Below are 16,636 nucleotides of genomic sequence, written 5' to 3' on the forward strand. Positions count from 1 at the left end.
GCCCCAAAACATCACTGCTCTCGAGAAGATCTGCATGGAGGAATGGGCCAAAATACCAGCTACTGTGTGTGCAAACCTGGTAAAGACCTATAGTAATCGTTTGACCTCTGTTATTGCCAACAAAGGTTATATTACAAAGTATTGAGTTGAATTTTTGTTATTGACCAAATACTTATTTTCCACCATAATTTACATATAAATTCTTTAAAAATCCTACAATGTGAATTCCTGGATTTTTTTTTCACATTCTGTCTCTCACAGTTGAAGAGTACCTATGATGAAAATTACAGACCTCTGTCATCATTTTAAGTGGGAGAACTTGCACAATTGGTGGCTGACTAAATACTTTTTTGCCCCACTGTATATATATATACATACACACACACATATATATATACATACATACACATACATACATATATATACACATATATATATACATACATACATATATACACATATATATATATATATATATATATATATATATATATATATATATATATATATATATATATATATATATATATATATATATATATATATATATCTCGAATAGAGTTAAATAAGAATCACGAATTGAACGTGAATGTAATTTTTTGTGGACCCCCAGATTGGTCACTTTATACACCGACCATCTCCTGGTCACAGCCAATATGAGGGTACTGTTATTTGTTATCATGTTCTGTTTTTGCCTCCAAGGGCTAAAGCGGAAATGTGCCAATGGGCCCGTGCGGGCCAAGCAGCCATTTTAAGCGTACAGCAGTGAGGAGTTAAGCCCCATAGGGCAACATGTAAGGTGGTGGAGATCATCAAATATGATAGATGACAACTAGTTAGCCTTGCGGACATGATTGTCCATCAATGATTGTGGGGGTTTGAAAGAGGTCAGTATGATCACTTGTGTATAAATTCATTTGGGTAGCCATGTTTTGGCGAGCCAAACAAAACGACTTGGAGGGCCAAAGTTGGTGCTTTTCTGCTCACCCCTTCTTATGTGAGCACTTTTTGACACCTTAGTTTTTTTCTATTCCTATCCTTTCAAAGCGAAATGGGCAGGAAAGAAACCTTGTGAAAGGGTGTGTAATGGGACACTATCTAAAAATACCCTTGCTTAGGTTTCATCCTTTCACTTGCAGTGATCTGATGCCCTCAGTGTGTCCCAGAGGAACACCCCCGACCCCTTTTTCCCAGCATGCACTCCGTCTCCAGCTATTTATGAGCCACAATCAATGCGGATAAAGTAACGCTGCGCTCATGCAGCCAAGACTCTGTAATTTGTTGACGAAAGTTCTTAACAGTTAAACACTTCTTCTAGGGAGTGGGCCTTTAAAGAAACGCAACATGGACAAAAGTATATGGACACATCAATGAATGAATGAGGGGTTGGACTGGCGCTGTCTCTGAATCTTCATTCTTCATCAAGACATTTTGGATGCAAATGCAGAATCATGGAAACACTTTGAGGAAGACCCTTTTTGGTTCCGAGGGCACAAATTAACGTCCATAAAAGGCACTTTTTTACTTTCTGTTGCTGTTCCAATAATTTTGTTCATGCAGTGTGGTTGGTGGTCAGACAGTAAACAAATTTTAGAGCAGCACTCACACATAAATAAAGACATGAAACATTTAGCGCGACTGCGCTTCAGTGCTCTCCTCAAACGTAAATATACACACACACCCTCACGAAGAGAGTTAGTGAATGGAAGGAAAAATGTTATCAATTAAGATGATAAATATTGATCGGCTGAAAGATATTCATTTAACAACATGCTTATTACTATGACTGAAGATTAAAAAACAGCAAAGTGATCAAAATATGTACCTATCTGACAGTGTCAGCATCCATCCATCCATTTTTAACTTTATTTTTGATGCAGGATCTCATAGGATCATTGGTGTCCAAAACGAGGCCCGTGGGTCAAGTTTATTGTCCCTCGGCACATTCTAAAAATTGTGTTTTACACCTTTGTAATATTTTTGTGTGTTTATTGAACTTAGCTACCCGGCTAGCGTTTAACACATACGCAATGTATTCCCCTTAGCATTGTCTAGCAGGAGAAAACAAGCATGCACATGCTCAAACATCCACTAATGTTTGTGTGCTGCACGCGCTCAACCTCTACAGTAGGTGCGGCCAAAATAGACGGAAGGTTTGAATGTTCCACATCTGCCGCTTATCAATAATGTAGCTTAGTGCTTCTTTCAGCGTGTTGTCACGGAGACGTTAAAGAGCCCAGTCCTGGAAGTACGTACATTAGAGGCGGCAGCTAAAAGTATTTATGTTCCTTTTATGCTCACTTTAAAAACCTATTGGAGTGGGACAATTGTCTTCCAGCACCCTACCGCTAATTATGAGACAATCTTTTCAACGACTGTTTGTCATATATGAGGTCTTCTGCTGACTCAGCAAAGCAACACTGCACTGCAATCATCCAGTTATGCGGCAGTGTGATGTCACATGCAAAGTAGAAACCAGGAAGTACAAATCTGATAGCAGCTTCCTGTCAAGGAAAGACAATGCTGTCAAAAAAACCCCAACAGGTTAGTCTCTACTCTATTGCTACATGGCCAAGATGGAGACTATTGAGGGTGGGTGGGTTTGTTGATCTGTTACATTAATGATTCCCAATCACTGTTCCGTGGCACACTATTATGCTACAGTAAAATTATAAAAATTCCTCGGAGTGCAAGATAACTATCGATACAAATGAAAAATGTTGACATCTACCGTTAAAAACGGATAACATTAAAACAGTGCATACCTGCCAACCCTCCCGAATTTTCTGGGAGACTCTCGAATTTCAGTGCCTCTCCCAAAAATCTCCCAGGACAACCATTCTCCCAAAAATCTTCCGATTTCCACCCGGACAACAATATTGGGGGCGTGCCTTAAGGGCACTGCCTTTAGCGTCGTCTCTCCCCTGAAAAAGAGACTATTATATATGTCTCCGTTATCCATAGGTTTATCTATAACCCATAAAGTAGGCAGGCACGGAGCTATTTCTCAGCGTGTGTTTATTCCAGCCGGCACGTTAATACACTGACACACAACAGCCGGATTCCCATCATGCATTGCTTCAAAACTACGGCAAGTTGTAATATCCATAATTTCCAGCCGGACAAACAATATTGGGGGCGTTCCTTAAAGGCACTGCCTAATCGTCACCTGAAAAGGAGACTATTATATATGTCTCCGTTATCCATAGTAAGGCTGAAACGACGCGTCAACATAGTCGACGTCATCGGTTAGTTGTGTGCATGTAGCGTGCTTAGTCTGGAGGCTAAATACACACAGTGTTTTGAAGTGTTGATATTCTTTGCTTAGTTTGATAAATGATGGAGCGGTTTGCTTCATCAGGAGGGTGAAGTCGCTCAACTTAAAGTGTTGGATTTAACTGTGTTGGATCATAGAAAAAGGGGCATTTTTCTACCAGTAGACAGCGTTTAAGATTCAGTGTTTCACTGCTAAATTAATAATATATTTATATTGAATATGGATTTTAAATATGTATCTAAATAGGTGGTTAATTGGTTAGGTATTTATGTATTTGCATATTGGGTTTTCTGCTGCATTTATCTATTGTGTTTCTGGGTTTAAATGTATTTTATATGGATCTTGGTGCATTTATGTAGAGACAATTTATTTAAAATCTGTTTTAACTTAAAGGGAAAAGATGTGTCCATTTTCTTGCACTTGTTTAATGGTTAAGAGTTTGATAGCCTAATTATAATTGTAAATTATGGGATTGATAATTGATTTTTTACAGCATGTTAATCTTGTGGTGTTTTGTCCTAAAAGGTTTTTCACCTACTAAAGAAGCCAAAGGCTACTAAAGGCTACTAAAGACAGCTAATGACAGCTAATGACAGCTAAAGAAACTAAAGTCTACTAACACTGCTAAAGTCTGCTAAAAAGACTAAAGAAGAAAAAAGAAGCTGTTTCTTCGTTGGAAAAACTGTTGCAAACTAAAGGAAAATAAAAGGAAAAAGTAACTATGGTCTGGTCTTTTGAGTGAAATCCAGAAGCCACATTCAGCATTGGTACATTCCTTCAAGTGTGGGATAAGCACAGCGAAAAAAGCAAAACACTTGACAGTTGTTGTATGCACACTGTGTCGAGCGGAAATGGCCTATCATAGCAGCACAACGGCTATGAACGAACTAGTCAATCGTCCGCATGAGTATACGTTGTCATCATTACACAAAAACATGAATGTGTCATTTGTATCTGCGTTGTAAATTCATAAACTAAAACACGTTTCACTCTGAGAGGCGCGTTTGGCGTGCCTGTTCAGTGTTTACAAAGACACGCTCTTCTTTAACGCTAACGTTAATTAGTTAAGCAAATACCTTTTACAACATTAACAGTTACATATACTATGTACAAACGAACAATTAACTTTCACTTTAATCATACTATCATTGTTGTGTTATTAAGCAAAATAAGCAATACTTTTACTTTTGTTGAAATGTTTACACTGTTACAGAATATTTCGTTTTGCACTTTTTTGTATTGGATGTTTATCTTTATTTTTGCACATTTTAGCAAATAAGCAATACTTTTACTTTTGTTGAAATGTTTACACTGTTGTTACAGAATATTTCCGTTTTGCACTTTTTTGTATTGGAAGTTTATCTTTATTTTTGCACATTTTAAAGCAAAATAAGCAATACTTTTACTTTTGAAATGCTTATACTATTGCAGAATATTAAGATTTGTACTGGATGTATACTTTTATATTTGCACATTAAAAAGCAAATAAGCTACTTTTAATTTTGTTAAATGTTAAAAGTTTTAAATGTTTACATTGTTACAGAATATTTTGTCATGTTGTTGTCAATGTTGACTGAGTGGCCATACTTTTTTTTTTTGTAAATAAAAGTCATGCCTTTTGAAAAAACTGGCCTACATTTATTTTTTCATCTTCATTTTAAATAAAAAAAATAATCGGTAAAAGGAAAAATAATCTATAGATTAATCGAAAAAATAATCTATAGATTAACCGATTAATCGAAAAAATAATCTATTGATTAATCGATAGAAAAATAATCGTTAGCTGCAGTCATAATCCATAGGTTTATCTATAACCCATAACACGGTGACGATCGATATTGGCAACACATGCCAATACGGCCGGGTTAGTTTCCTAAAGTGCAATTTTAAATTTCGCGCGACATATCCTGCTGAAAACGTTCGGTATGATGACGTCAGCGCGTGACGTCGCGGATTGTAGAGGACATTTTGGGATAGCATGGTGGCCAGCTATTAAGTCTCTGTTTTCATCGCAAAATTCCACAGTATTCTGGACATCTGTGTTGGTGAATCTTTTGCAATTTGTTCAAAGAACAATGGAGACAGCAGAGAAGAAAGCTGTAGGAGGGAAGCGGTGTATTGCGGCCGACTTCAGCAACACAAACACGGCCGGTGTTTCATTGTTTACATTACCGAAAGATGACAGTCAAGCTTTACCATTGGCCTGTGGAGAACTGGGACAACAGAGACTCTTACCAGGAGGACTTTGAGTTGGATACGCAGACACGGTACCGTGAGTATGCATGCAGCTGCGGCTTCCAAACATTTGATCGCTTGCCCGTACGTGCGTGCCGCTATGTGCATGTCACGTACGTAACTTTGGGGACTTTGGGGAAATATATGTGCTGTATGAACTTTGGGGAGGTGAACGGTACTTTGGGCTGTGGGATTGAGTGTGTTGTGCAGGTGTTTGAGTTGTATTGGCGGGTTATATGGACGGGAGGGGGGAGGTGTTTGTTATGCGGGATTAATTTGTGGCATATTAAATATAAGCCTGGTTGTGTTGTGGCTAATAGAGTATATATATGTCTTGTGTTTATTTACTGTTTTAGTCATTCCCAGCTGAATATCAGGTCCCACCCACCTCTCACAGCATATTCCCTATCTGAATCGCTCCCACTGCCCTCTAGTCCTTCACTCTCACTTTCCTCATCCACGAATCTTTCATCCTCGCTCAAATTAATGTGGAAATCGTCGCTTTCTCGGTCCGAATCGCTCTCGCTGCTGGTGGCCATGATTGTAAACAATGTGCGGATGTGAGGAGCTCCACAACCTGTGACGTCACGCTACTCGTCTGCTACTTCCGGTACAGGCAAGGCTTTTTTATCAGCGACCAAAAGTTGCGAACTTTATCGTCGATGTTCTCTACTAAATCCTTTCAGCAAAAATATGGCAAAATCGCGAAATGATCAAGTATGACACATAGAATGGACCTGCTATCCCCGTTTAAATAAGATAATCGCATTTCAGTAGGCCTTTAAGCATGATGAGTTGACTTGAAACTGTTTAATGTTGCACTTTTTATATGTAGAAGAAAAGTTTTGTCATTTTATTTAATCTGAGCAACAACTTGAGGCAGTTTAATGTTGATTAACGTTGGCAGAATTATTATAGTGTTCCTAATGTTAAAAAGATAAAGCCATTGTTTACAAATTTGGTAAATAAATAACCAAAAAATTTATATTTTGTTGTTTTCTTACTGTACCGAAAATGAACCGAACCGTGACCTCTAAACCGAGGTACGTACCGAACCAAAATTTTTGTGTACCGTTACACCCCTACCCCAAACACATGTCAAAAGTTGTAAAGGAATATCTAAATCAGGCTAGAATTAAGGTTTTAGAATGGCCTTCCCAAAGTCCTGACATAAACCCCATTGAGAACATGTGGACAATGCTGAAGAAACAATTCCATGTCAGAAAACCAACAAATTTAGCTGAACTGCACCAATTTTGTCAAGAGGAGTGGTCAAAAATTCAACCAGAAGCTTCCCAGAAGCTTGTGGATGGCTACCAAAAGTGCCTCATTGCAGTGAAGCTTTCCAAGGGACATATAACCAAATATTAACATTGCTGTATGTATACTTTTGACCCAGCAGATTTGGTCACATTTCCAGTAGACCCATAACAAATTCATAATAGAACCAAATTTCATGAGTGTTTTTTGTGACAAACAAGTATGTGCTCCAATCACTCTATCACAAAAAAATAAGAGTTGTAGAAATTATTGGAATCACAATCATCGATCATGATCATATAATCGCCCAGGTATGTCCTTAGATTTTTTTAAAGATGATGTTAGACGACCCACTAAACTAGACTAAAAGTGTGCACACACACATTATAGGCAGGTGCATCACGCACATGAAGCTTTAATTTTTGGTCAAACAATAAAAAATGTGTGTTTTTTTTTGTTTGACGTATAGTTCGAGAGAGAAGGCTCTTCAGCAAGGGCGGCCTGCTGGAAAGAACCACCTTAGATGATGTAAAGGTTACCTTTTAATATTTAATGTCAGCAGCAGCTGCTCTTCATCCTGCTTAAAAGGTCTCTGGGAAACAAAAGTCGCTTCCAGAGCTCAAGCGACATTGAACTCACCACTTCCAGATCTCCTTCAGGGGCCATTTTGCGACATTCTGCTGGATGATCGCCTCCTCTTCTTCCTCCGTTCTGACTGTTGGCCTCCTTCTCTTTCTGCTCAAAGTACTCCAAAAAAGACGGTTTGGCAGGCTGTGTGCTCTCGTCTCTCCCTGCAAAGCACATACACGATTGTTTTCAAACGCTGCATCTGAGAAGTTTGATCTGTCCTAGTTTAAATTTGCCTGGAGATTAAAGAAATCAGATTGTGGAAGATTTTTTCAAGAGCCCAAGGGTCGGACATCGAAATGTGGATGTTTAGTCAGGAAGTGCTTATGCAGGTTATATTCCTTTGAGACTTTACTTAATTACAAAGTAAACACATCAGCTTTCACATTCCACTATCAATAAATTCATTATTTATCGCTACTTGTTTACAGCGTGTCCAGCTAGACATATAGTTACGCTTTTCTACCTTCAAGGTACTCAAAGCGCTTTGACACTATTTCCACATTCACCCATTCACACACCATAACCACGACCCATCCGGAGCAAGGTTGAAACGACTTGCTCAAGGGCACAACGGACGTGACTAGAATGGCGGAAGCTGGGGATAGAACCAAGAAACCTCAAGTTGCTGGCACAGCTGCTCTACCAACCGTGCCACGCCGTCCCCAGGCTTAAAATATAAATATAAAATAAACTAGACTACAAAAGTATAACGTCCATTGTATATTTTACATAAATAACGTTCATTGTGTATTTTACATAAATAAAATAGAACGTTTAGATAAATAAGTTAATACATTCACACAATAAACTACAGATGTTTGCACATATACAAATTAAACAACATCCACATCAAACATTGCACACAATGAATGTGACTCAACACAATTAAACCTAAGGTTAGGGATGTCCCGATCCAGGTTTTTGTACTTCCGATCCGATACCGATATTGTTTTTGCACTTCCGATCCGATACCGACCGATACCGATACTGACCGATACTGGCCTATCCGAGCATGTATTAAAGTTTAAAGTTATTTAGCCTACTTAGTTGTCAGAATCATGTTGAAAAGGGTTTTAGTACTCTTGATAACAACTAGCCAGCTGAATTAGGTGAGTTTGAATAATACACAATGGTTGGTAACAAGAAACTGACATGTTTATTCAAGGATAAACACACAATAGACAAAATTATACATGACAAACAGAAATGGCATCATTGAACTAGGGCTGGGCGATATGGCCTTTTTTTAATATTGCGATATTTTAAGGCCATATTGCGAAACACGATATATATCTCCCTATTTTGCCTCAGCCTTGAATGATTACTTGATGCATATAATCACAGCAGTATGATGATTCTATGTGTCTACATTAAAACATTCTTCTTCATACTGCATTAATATATGCTACTTTTAAACTTTCATGCAGAGAAGGAAATCACAACTAAAAAAATCACAATTTTTTTCATACGGTGTTTATCTGGAAATGTTTGCCTCGGCATTTTGATGGTGTGGACGTGTGGCACCGAATGGAGATAAGCGTCTCGACAGACGCTACAATATTTGAACAATGATGACAAAAACTGTTTTCTCTGTCGTGTCCGTGTGTCGAAAATTGTTATGCGCTTATTTTTTTATTTGATTTTGTGCGTGGCATATATTTGCCGTGCGCAGAGGACGTTTAAGCAGTGCGCAATTTATGGCGTCACATTAATGCCAAAAATCCAAGCGCATAAAAACTGTTATCGCGCGCTGATTCTCCACTTCGTGCGCGCGCGACACCTTTCTGCGCGCGCGCGGTGCCTTTCTGCGCACGCGCGGTGCCTTTCTGCGCACGCGCGCCGTCTCGGTCTGTGTGCTCTCTGTGTACTCCTGGCATCTCTCCTCGCGCTGTCATGTTGCTTTTTGGCACTTTGGGGGCGGGTATGCTTAGACGGCCCCTCCTTTCTGATTGGCTCTGAGCATTTTTCATATGACCAATCATTCTCCAGCGTAGCAACGTTGTAGCCATCTTACCTCGGACAGCTAGCCTCAATCATTACATTGATGTCAATGGTACATGTACTAATTACATTACCATAACTTGCTCGATTTTCGACCAATTTACAAACGGTTTGCCTTGTTACAAATCTTATTACATGTAGATATGACATAGGATGCTGTACCTGTTGAAATTACCTCTTTCGCTTTAAAAAAAAAAGACTTAATTGTGCAACATAGTTGTGTAGGGTCAGTGTTAGTCAGTTCTCTGATTATTTTAAACTGTTTCAGAATACATTATTAAAAGGCTATTTTTAACATTTTAAAAACTAAATTCAAATATTATTTCATTACTTTTATGGCTGAATCAAAAGAAATTCCATAAATTAGAAAACAAATGTTCAAGAAGTAGTGAAATTATAAAATAATGTTATGGTTGGATGTTATTGCTGGTGGACCAGTCCTGGCTGAAAGATGTGATTATGGTGTTTGTTGTCTTATTATTTATTTGGGTCACATTTTGTATTACCCTGTATTGTGTTTATGTGGTATGAAATAACCTTCATCAGCGCGCAACATTTTTTTATCCACTTCTTCCTCCGTAAATCTTGATACATATTGACGATGACCCGCCCTGCTATACTTCTGATTGGCTCTGAGCATTTTTCCCTTGACCAATCAGAAATAAGGGGCCGTCTAAGCATACCCCCCCCAAAGTGCCAAAACGAAACATGACAGCGCACAGACCGAGACGGCGCGCGCGCAGAAAGGCACCGCGCGCGCAAAAAGGCGTCGCGCGCGCACGAAGTGGAGAATCAGCGCGCTATAACAGTTTTTATGCGCTCGGATTTTTGGCACTAATGCGACGCCATAGCAATTGCACAGGCGCGCACGGCTGCGCTAGCACCACAGCTAACGTTAGCCATGCTGCTACCTCTCTGCTGGGAGAGGGCGTATACGTATGTGACGTATGACGTGACGTGTGTCGTGACAGTATGTGACGTGTGTAAGAAGGTGCGCTTGCTGTCTGTGAGAAGGAGAGACAAGAAAGAGTGAGAAGAGCCTGTCGTGTAATGCCAGCAGCTACAAGCAACTGCTTGAGAATCCACAGACGTGTGGATGTGTTGAAGGTGTGCTGGAAAATGCGGAACGGAAATTAGGGCGCAGCAGAAAAGTGGAATGTATTATTTAAATCGGTGCGGACCGGAGTTTTTTTTAAACTGGATCTGGATCGGCATTTTCCCATGCTTTGCCGATACGCATTTTTTTGCAAATATCGGCGGCCGATCCGATCCAAATATCGGATCGGGACATCCCTACCTAAGGTGTAGCGTTATCGCTCTCTACTGGTCAAATTTAGCACTACATGTATTAAACAAGCTTTGATCGCGTTACTCCCAGAAAAAAAAAACATGACCACAAATACAAAAGACATCACAAAGTCAGCAATTTTTATACAAAACAAACAAAATATCCACTTAAGCAGGACTGACTAAGTTTTGCGATGAAGCTTAGACGTGTGGATTTCACCGTTGTTGCTGCTTGTCTAGAACACTGTGTCCGCCACTTAAAAGGTCTGACAAGAAACAATGGCTCGAGCACTTGCTCGGGGCAGAACATTTATACTTTTGTTGTCCGTCTGTTGTTAAAAGTTCGATTTTCGCAATTAATTTAGATTTTTTATTTTAGGGTTGAATGAGTAGTCTCCTTCTTCTTCTACTCACCCCACAGCTGCTTCATTGTGAAACATATGCCTCGCTGTTTCCCCCTGTGTGGCGGGAGTACTGCACACATTGGCCGCCCAAGTTTTAATGGTTTCATCAAGCCTATTTGGATGATGTTCGGCGGGCTAAATGAAAAGCTTTGAGGGCTGGATGTAGCCCGCAGGCCGCCAGTTAGATAGGTCTAAAGGAGACCATGATGAACAGATTCTTCTGCGTCTAATGTAAGCTACGCAAATCTGCTTTGTCACTAAAGTGAAGACATGGTGGACAGAGCTGGCGAATGCTGTGTGTTTTGACATTCAGATCACGCAGCGGAATGCTTAGCATTACATTTGTGGTGAATCATTTGGAAATGAAAAGCCTCTTCATTATTAACAACCATCAGGGACGATCGATATCTGATCTAATGGCTCGTTTGGATGCCTAGGACCCTTTGTTGTCATTAGCTGAGAATACACGTACACACAAAGGCAGGCGCACTTGCACGGACACACACAAGCACACAGCAGTAATGTAATCAGAAAGACTAAATGTTGCTGTGTTTGAGCTCAATACTAACCAAATATTCTGATGTCAGACTGAGTGTCACTGATGTATTTTGATGCAACATTCTGCTTTGAAGTGTATTCATAGCACATAATGTCCATGGACTGCGTCACTTTTTATTTCTTTATTTTTGCTTTGTTATCATTGAGTGCATGGCTGAGGCCAATGTAAATAACATCTGCATAACGTTTCCACACGATAAAAAGAAATGAAAAGATACCTGGGGTTGGTCCAAAACCTAAATGCACTATATGCAAAAAGGCTAAAGTACACCTCTGAGTCAAATCCATTTTTTTTTCTTTTGATGTTGCGTCAAAGAAATTCCTTTCTTAGGATCAAATCCATCCAAAATGCATGACAGCATTGCGTGTGTGTGTGTGTGCTCCACATTAAACTATACCCTTCTTAATATTCCATCCATCCATCCATTTTCCACCGCTTGTCCCTATCAGGGTCACGGGGTTGCCTATCCCAGCTTCCCTTGGGTGGAAGCTTCATTGATAATAAAAGCTCAAAGTCATTATTGAGCTTAGTGCACCCTCTGGTGGATAAAAAACAAACGAACGTGTGGGTGTGTGTGAGTTCACTGTTTGCATTCACACAAACACACACATAATCAGCATGTAACATCAAAGTCCAGATCATACTTCTAGCAACAAGTCTACCATGTTAGCAAGTCTTACTTTTCATGGTCCCCGCCTCTTCGTCGTCCTCATCGTCAGAGTTAATGACCATGGTGCCGAGCTGTGACTGCATGGTTCCTGTGTCGTCGTGTTCGATCATTGTGCCTGATCTGTCGCTGGGTGAGCCTGTCAGCCAGCCGGTTGCGCGAATGGTTCCCGGTTCACCCGGCCCTGCCCTGACCATCGTGCCCTGGTCGACTTCGTCTTCTTCCTGGAACACAGAGCTCCTATTGTCATATTGTCACATCAAGAAGAGTGTTACAAAGTGTGCGCAGCAATGAGGGACATTACCGAGTTGTCGTCGTCGTCGTCCGCATCCTGTTCTCTGTGCTCCGCCTCCTCTTGTCTCTTCAGCTTGATCTCCATGGCGTCGGTGATAAGCGGCCTGAGGATGGAGCTGGGTTTTGCAGACTTAATAAAGCGATGCTGAAAGAACAGAAAATTAGAGTTTAGTAATTTTTTTTACAATTTTAAGTCCAGTAAAGCGACAGGGTTCTTTCTTATTGACCTTGTCATTCAGAACAAGGGATGCATGATAATTATCGGACCGATTAAGCATTATGACGTCATAGATAAATCCGATAACGGGATTTAAAAAATAGTCGCTCCAATGAGATAATCGATACTGTGCTGTAGGTCGGTTAGGATCAAAAAATCAAGCGCTTCTGCCTCTTAGGCGGTGCGAACTTCCCCTGAGCTCAAAGTGTAAACAAACATGGCTACTCTATTCCTTCAGAGGAAGACATCCTTTGCGCTCTGCAAACACTCTACACCGTGACACCAGTAGCCAGCCATTCCGAAACATCGCTAGCATCGGTGCCCTGAAAGCCCATGAAGACGTCTGCGCCGCCAAAGATGCTGACCAAGGCCCGCCTCAAAGAAAAGCCTTTTGGAAAAAGTGCAAAAAGCCCACCAGAAACGACCCTAAGGCTAAACAGATCAGAAATGTCCTCATGGAAATGATGGTGCAGGACAGCAAGCGCCCCCGCCATCGCGAAAGAGACTGGACCCCATCAGCCAGAAGACCACCTGGAGCCACAGTTTGTACTTCTGATCTGCCGCTATTTTTGGGATTGCAGTCGATCTTTGGGACCCTACCGGTCGATCGCGAAAATATTATAAAACTTTTTTTTATGAATAGGACATTAGTGACACAACCCATCCGGAGAGTGGCCAACAGACCAGCAAACAGGCATGCATTTTAACCCCTGAACACGCCCGCACGTCTCTCTTCTCTCTCTTCAATCTCACATCACGCTGCTCTTATTAACACCGTGGCCGGACTCCCCGAGCATAGCCGGACACTTCACTCATGTGTCTCGCATGGCATGATGTGCACAAAAATCATTGAGCTGCAACAATGCAATAAGGCTGATTGTTGCAATGGATCAGACATTTGTGAGCATCCTGTTGCATTTGAGGACTCGCATTTTGGGGACACATCATTAGAAAGGCGCCCACACTTTCTGAGCAGCAATCAACCGGCTTCCTCTCTTCGGCAATGAGATGCTCTGCTTGACATTCTTCCAGGTCTTCCACAAACTGTAAGGTTCCATAAAAGCGAGTGGCCCGTCGGGATGCATCGCTGTCAGGCCGAGACCCGCCCGTCGGCCACAGAGCCCACCGTCATCATCATCATCACTCGACTGTAACAGGAAGCCGACAAGCCAAATTAGGCTTGTCGGCTTAGCCTAAATAAGAAAGAACATTGCACCATAGTCCATATTTTGTTTTGCTTTATATACAAAACACAAAACCAGTGAGTTGGCACGTTGTGTAATTCGGAAATGAAAACAGAATACAATAATTTGCAAATCCTTTCCAACTTATATTCAATCGAATAGACTGCAAAGACAAGATATTTAATGTCCGAACTGAGAAACATAATTTTTTTTTGCAAATACCGGTAATCATTAACTTAGAATGTAATGGCAGCAACACATTGCAAAAAAGTTGGCACAGGGGCATTTTTACCACTGTGTTACATAGCCTTTCCTTTCAACAACACTCAGTAAACATTTGGGAACTGAGGCGACCAATTTTTGAAGCTTTTCAGGTAGAATTCTTGCCCATTCTTGCTTGATGTACAGCTTAAGCAGTCTCCGTTGTCGTATTTTACGCTTCATAATGCGCCACACATTTTCAATGGGAGACAGATCTGGACTACAGGAAAGCCAGTCTAGTACCCACACTCTTTTACTATGAAGCCACGCTGTTGTAACACGTGGCTTGGCATTGTCTTGTTGAAATAAGCAGGGGCGTCCATGATAACGTTGCTTGGATGGCAACATATGTTGCTCCAAAACCTGTATGTACCTTTCAGAATTAATGGTGCCTTCACAGATGTGTAAGGTACCCATGCCTTGGGCACTAATACACCCCCATACCATCACAGCTTTTGAAGTTTGCGCCTATAACAATCCGGATGGTTATTTTCCTCTTTGTTCCGGAGGACACGACGTCCACAGTTTCCAAAAACAATTTGAAATGTGGACTCGTCAGCCCACAGAACACTTTTCCACTTTGTATCAGTCCATCTTAGATGAGCTCAGGCCCAGCGAAGCCGGCAGCGTTTCTGGGTGTTGTTGATGAATTGCTTTCGCTTTGTATAGTAGAGTTTTAACTTGCACTAACATATGTAGCGACAAACTGTAGTTACTGACAGTGGTTTTCTGAAGTGTTCCGGAGCCCATGTGGTGATATCCTTTACACACTGTTGTCGTTTTTTGATGCAGTACCGCCTGAGGGATCGAAGGTCACGGGCATGCTGCTTACGTGCAGTGATTTCTCCAGATTCTCTGAACCTTTTGATGATAATATTACGGACCATACATGGTGAAATCCCTAAATTCCTTGCAATAGCTCGTTGACAAATGTTGTTCTTAAACTGTTCGACAATCGAATCGTCACTGAAGGAATTCCATTCGGATCGAATCGTGAGGTGCCTAAAGTTTTCCACCTATAATAGATATAAATAAGTTATCGTATCGGCTTGAGAAAAAATATTCTGCATCCCAAATCAGAACAAGGAAGCCACACCAACAGTGGAGACAAAAAAAACACATTTTAAGCCTTCACTGATGGATCCACTAACACAAAATTTAAAAATCAAATGCGAATGTATAGTTAGCATGTGCATACCTGCAGCAGTTGTGTGGCGGTGGCTCTGTTTTCTGGGTTCTTCACCAAACACTGGCTCACAAAGTCCTGGAATTGTGGCGACCACAGATCATGGTTTCGGAATGTCGGGGGAGGGTTGGTAGGGATCATGAAGATAGCCTGGTAGAAGATATTCCACACGTTCATCAACAAATCTAGGAGCGTGAATGCTGTGACTTCGTAATGTTTACATCAAAAAAGATCTTATGCTGGGAATTGCTAACACGAATACAACACAAATTAGCCGTCTTCACCCATTACATACTGTATGATACCCGTTTTCCCTTTAAAATTAAGAAACAATATAAAACCATTACAAATTAAAATGGAAGACAATAAACATATTCAAACACTCAAATAATAATTACCGTTTATTGCTCCTGAAGAAGACAGAACAATACTTCATGTTTTTTCTGCCAGGAAAGTACAGTGTGTCTGTTTATTTACTGATATTTGTTTTTAAATAAACTCTGTTTAACAGACTTCAGTTTGTGTATAAGTACCTTTTGAGCACATTCAACAATACCTTGATATGAATTGTTCATATTGTTACCTTCCCAGCAGTGATGCATTAAGACATTTATTTAGGTTGTGTCTCAGTATTCACACAAAGGCAGAGGACATAGTTGGAGATTTAAAAAGAGCACATTGTACGCCACCTTACCCTCATGGGGTGGATGTCGGAGTAGGGCGGCTTCCCCTCAGCCATCTCGATGGCCGTTATTCCCATAGACCAGATATCCGCCACACAGTTGTAGCCAATCTCCTGGATAACCTCCGGAGCCATCCAGAAGGGCGTGCCGATCACAGTGTTTCTCTTGGCCATGGTGTCCTAGAGAGAGGCTAAAGCAAGTGAGGCTCGGACTGTCCGACATGCCGAGAAGTAGGGATGCACGATAATATCAGCGGCTGATAACTATCGACCGATAATGGCAATTATGACGTCACATCGATATGTCCAATTATTAAAATACAACCGATAAATTGAGCTAATAGTAATAAAGGCTTATTATGTGTTTGTCATTGTACTATCTGTAGTGGTTTGTCATGCTGCCTGGCTTCTTACCCCATTCCCCCCTACGATGTTGTCGCTTATTTGCAGGGTGTTCCCTTCAATTAATTGATCATGGTGAAACGCCACAGC

At 40.7% G+C, this 16,636-nt stretch overlaps 1 protein-coding gene across 1 annotated transcript in view; it reads right to left on the reverse strand.

Moving 5' to 3' along the window:
* The window catches only part of LOC133578411 (serine/threonine-protein kinase 4-like), a 35,857-nt gene that overhangs the window by 7,288 nt on the left and 11,933 nt on the right, over window positions 1-16,636 (reverse strand). The window contains exons 6-10 of the mRNA XM_061932829.1: window positions 16,157-16,324; window positions 15,475-15,612; window positions 12,625-12,759; window positions 12,334-12,544; window positions 7,412-7,563 (exon numbers count right to left, since the gene is read on the reverse strand). Of these exons, the coding sequence (XP_061788813.1) occupies window positions 7,412-7,563; window positions 12,334-12,544; window positions 12,625-12,759; window positions 15,475-15,612; window positions 16,157-16,324 (804 nt within the window). The remainder of the gene's footprint in view (window positions 1-7,411; window positions 7,564-12,333; window positions 12,545-12,624; window positions 12,760-15,474; window positions 15,613-16,156; window positions 16,325-16,636) is intronic.

This window comes from Nerophis lumbriciformis, linkage group LG38 (assembly GCF_033978685.3).
Source record: "Nerophis lumbriciformis linkage group LG38, RoL_Nlum_v2.1, whole genome shotgun sequence".
Classification (NCBI taxonomy): domain Eukaryota; kingdom Metazoa; phylum Chordata; class Actinopteri; order Syngnathiformes; family Syngnathidae; genus Nerophis; species Nerophis lumbriciformis.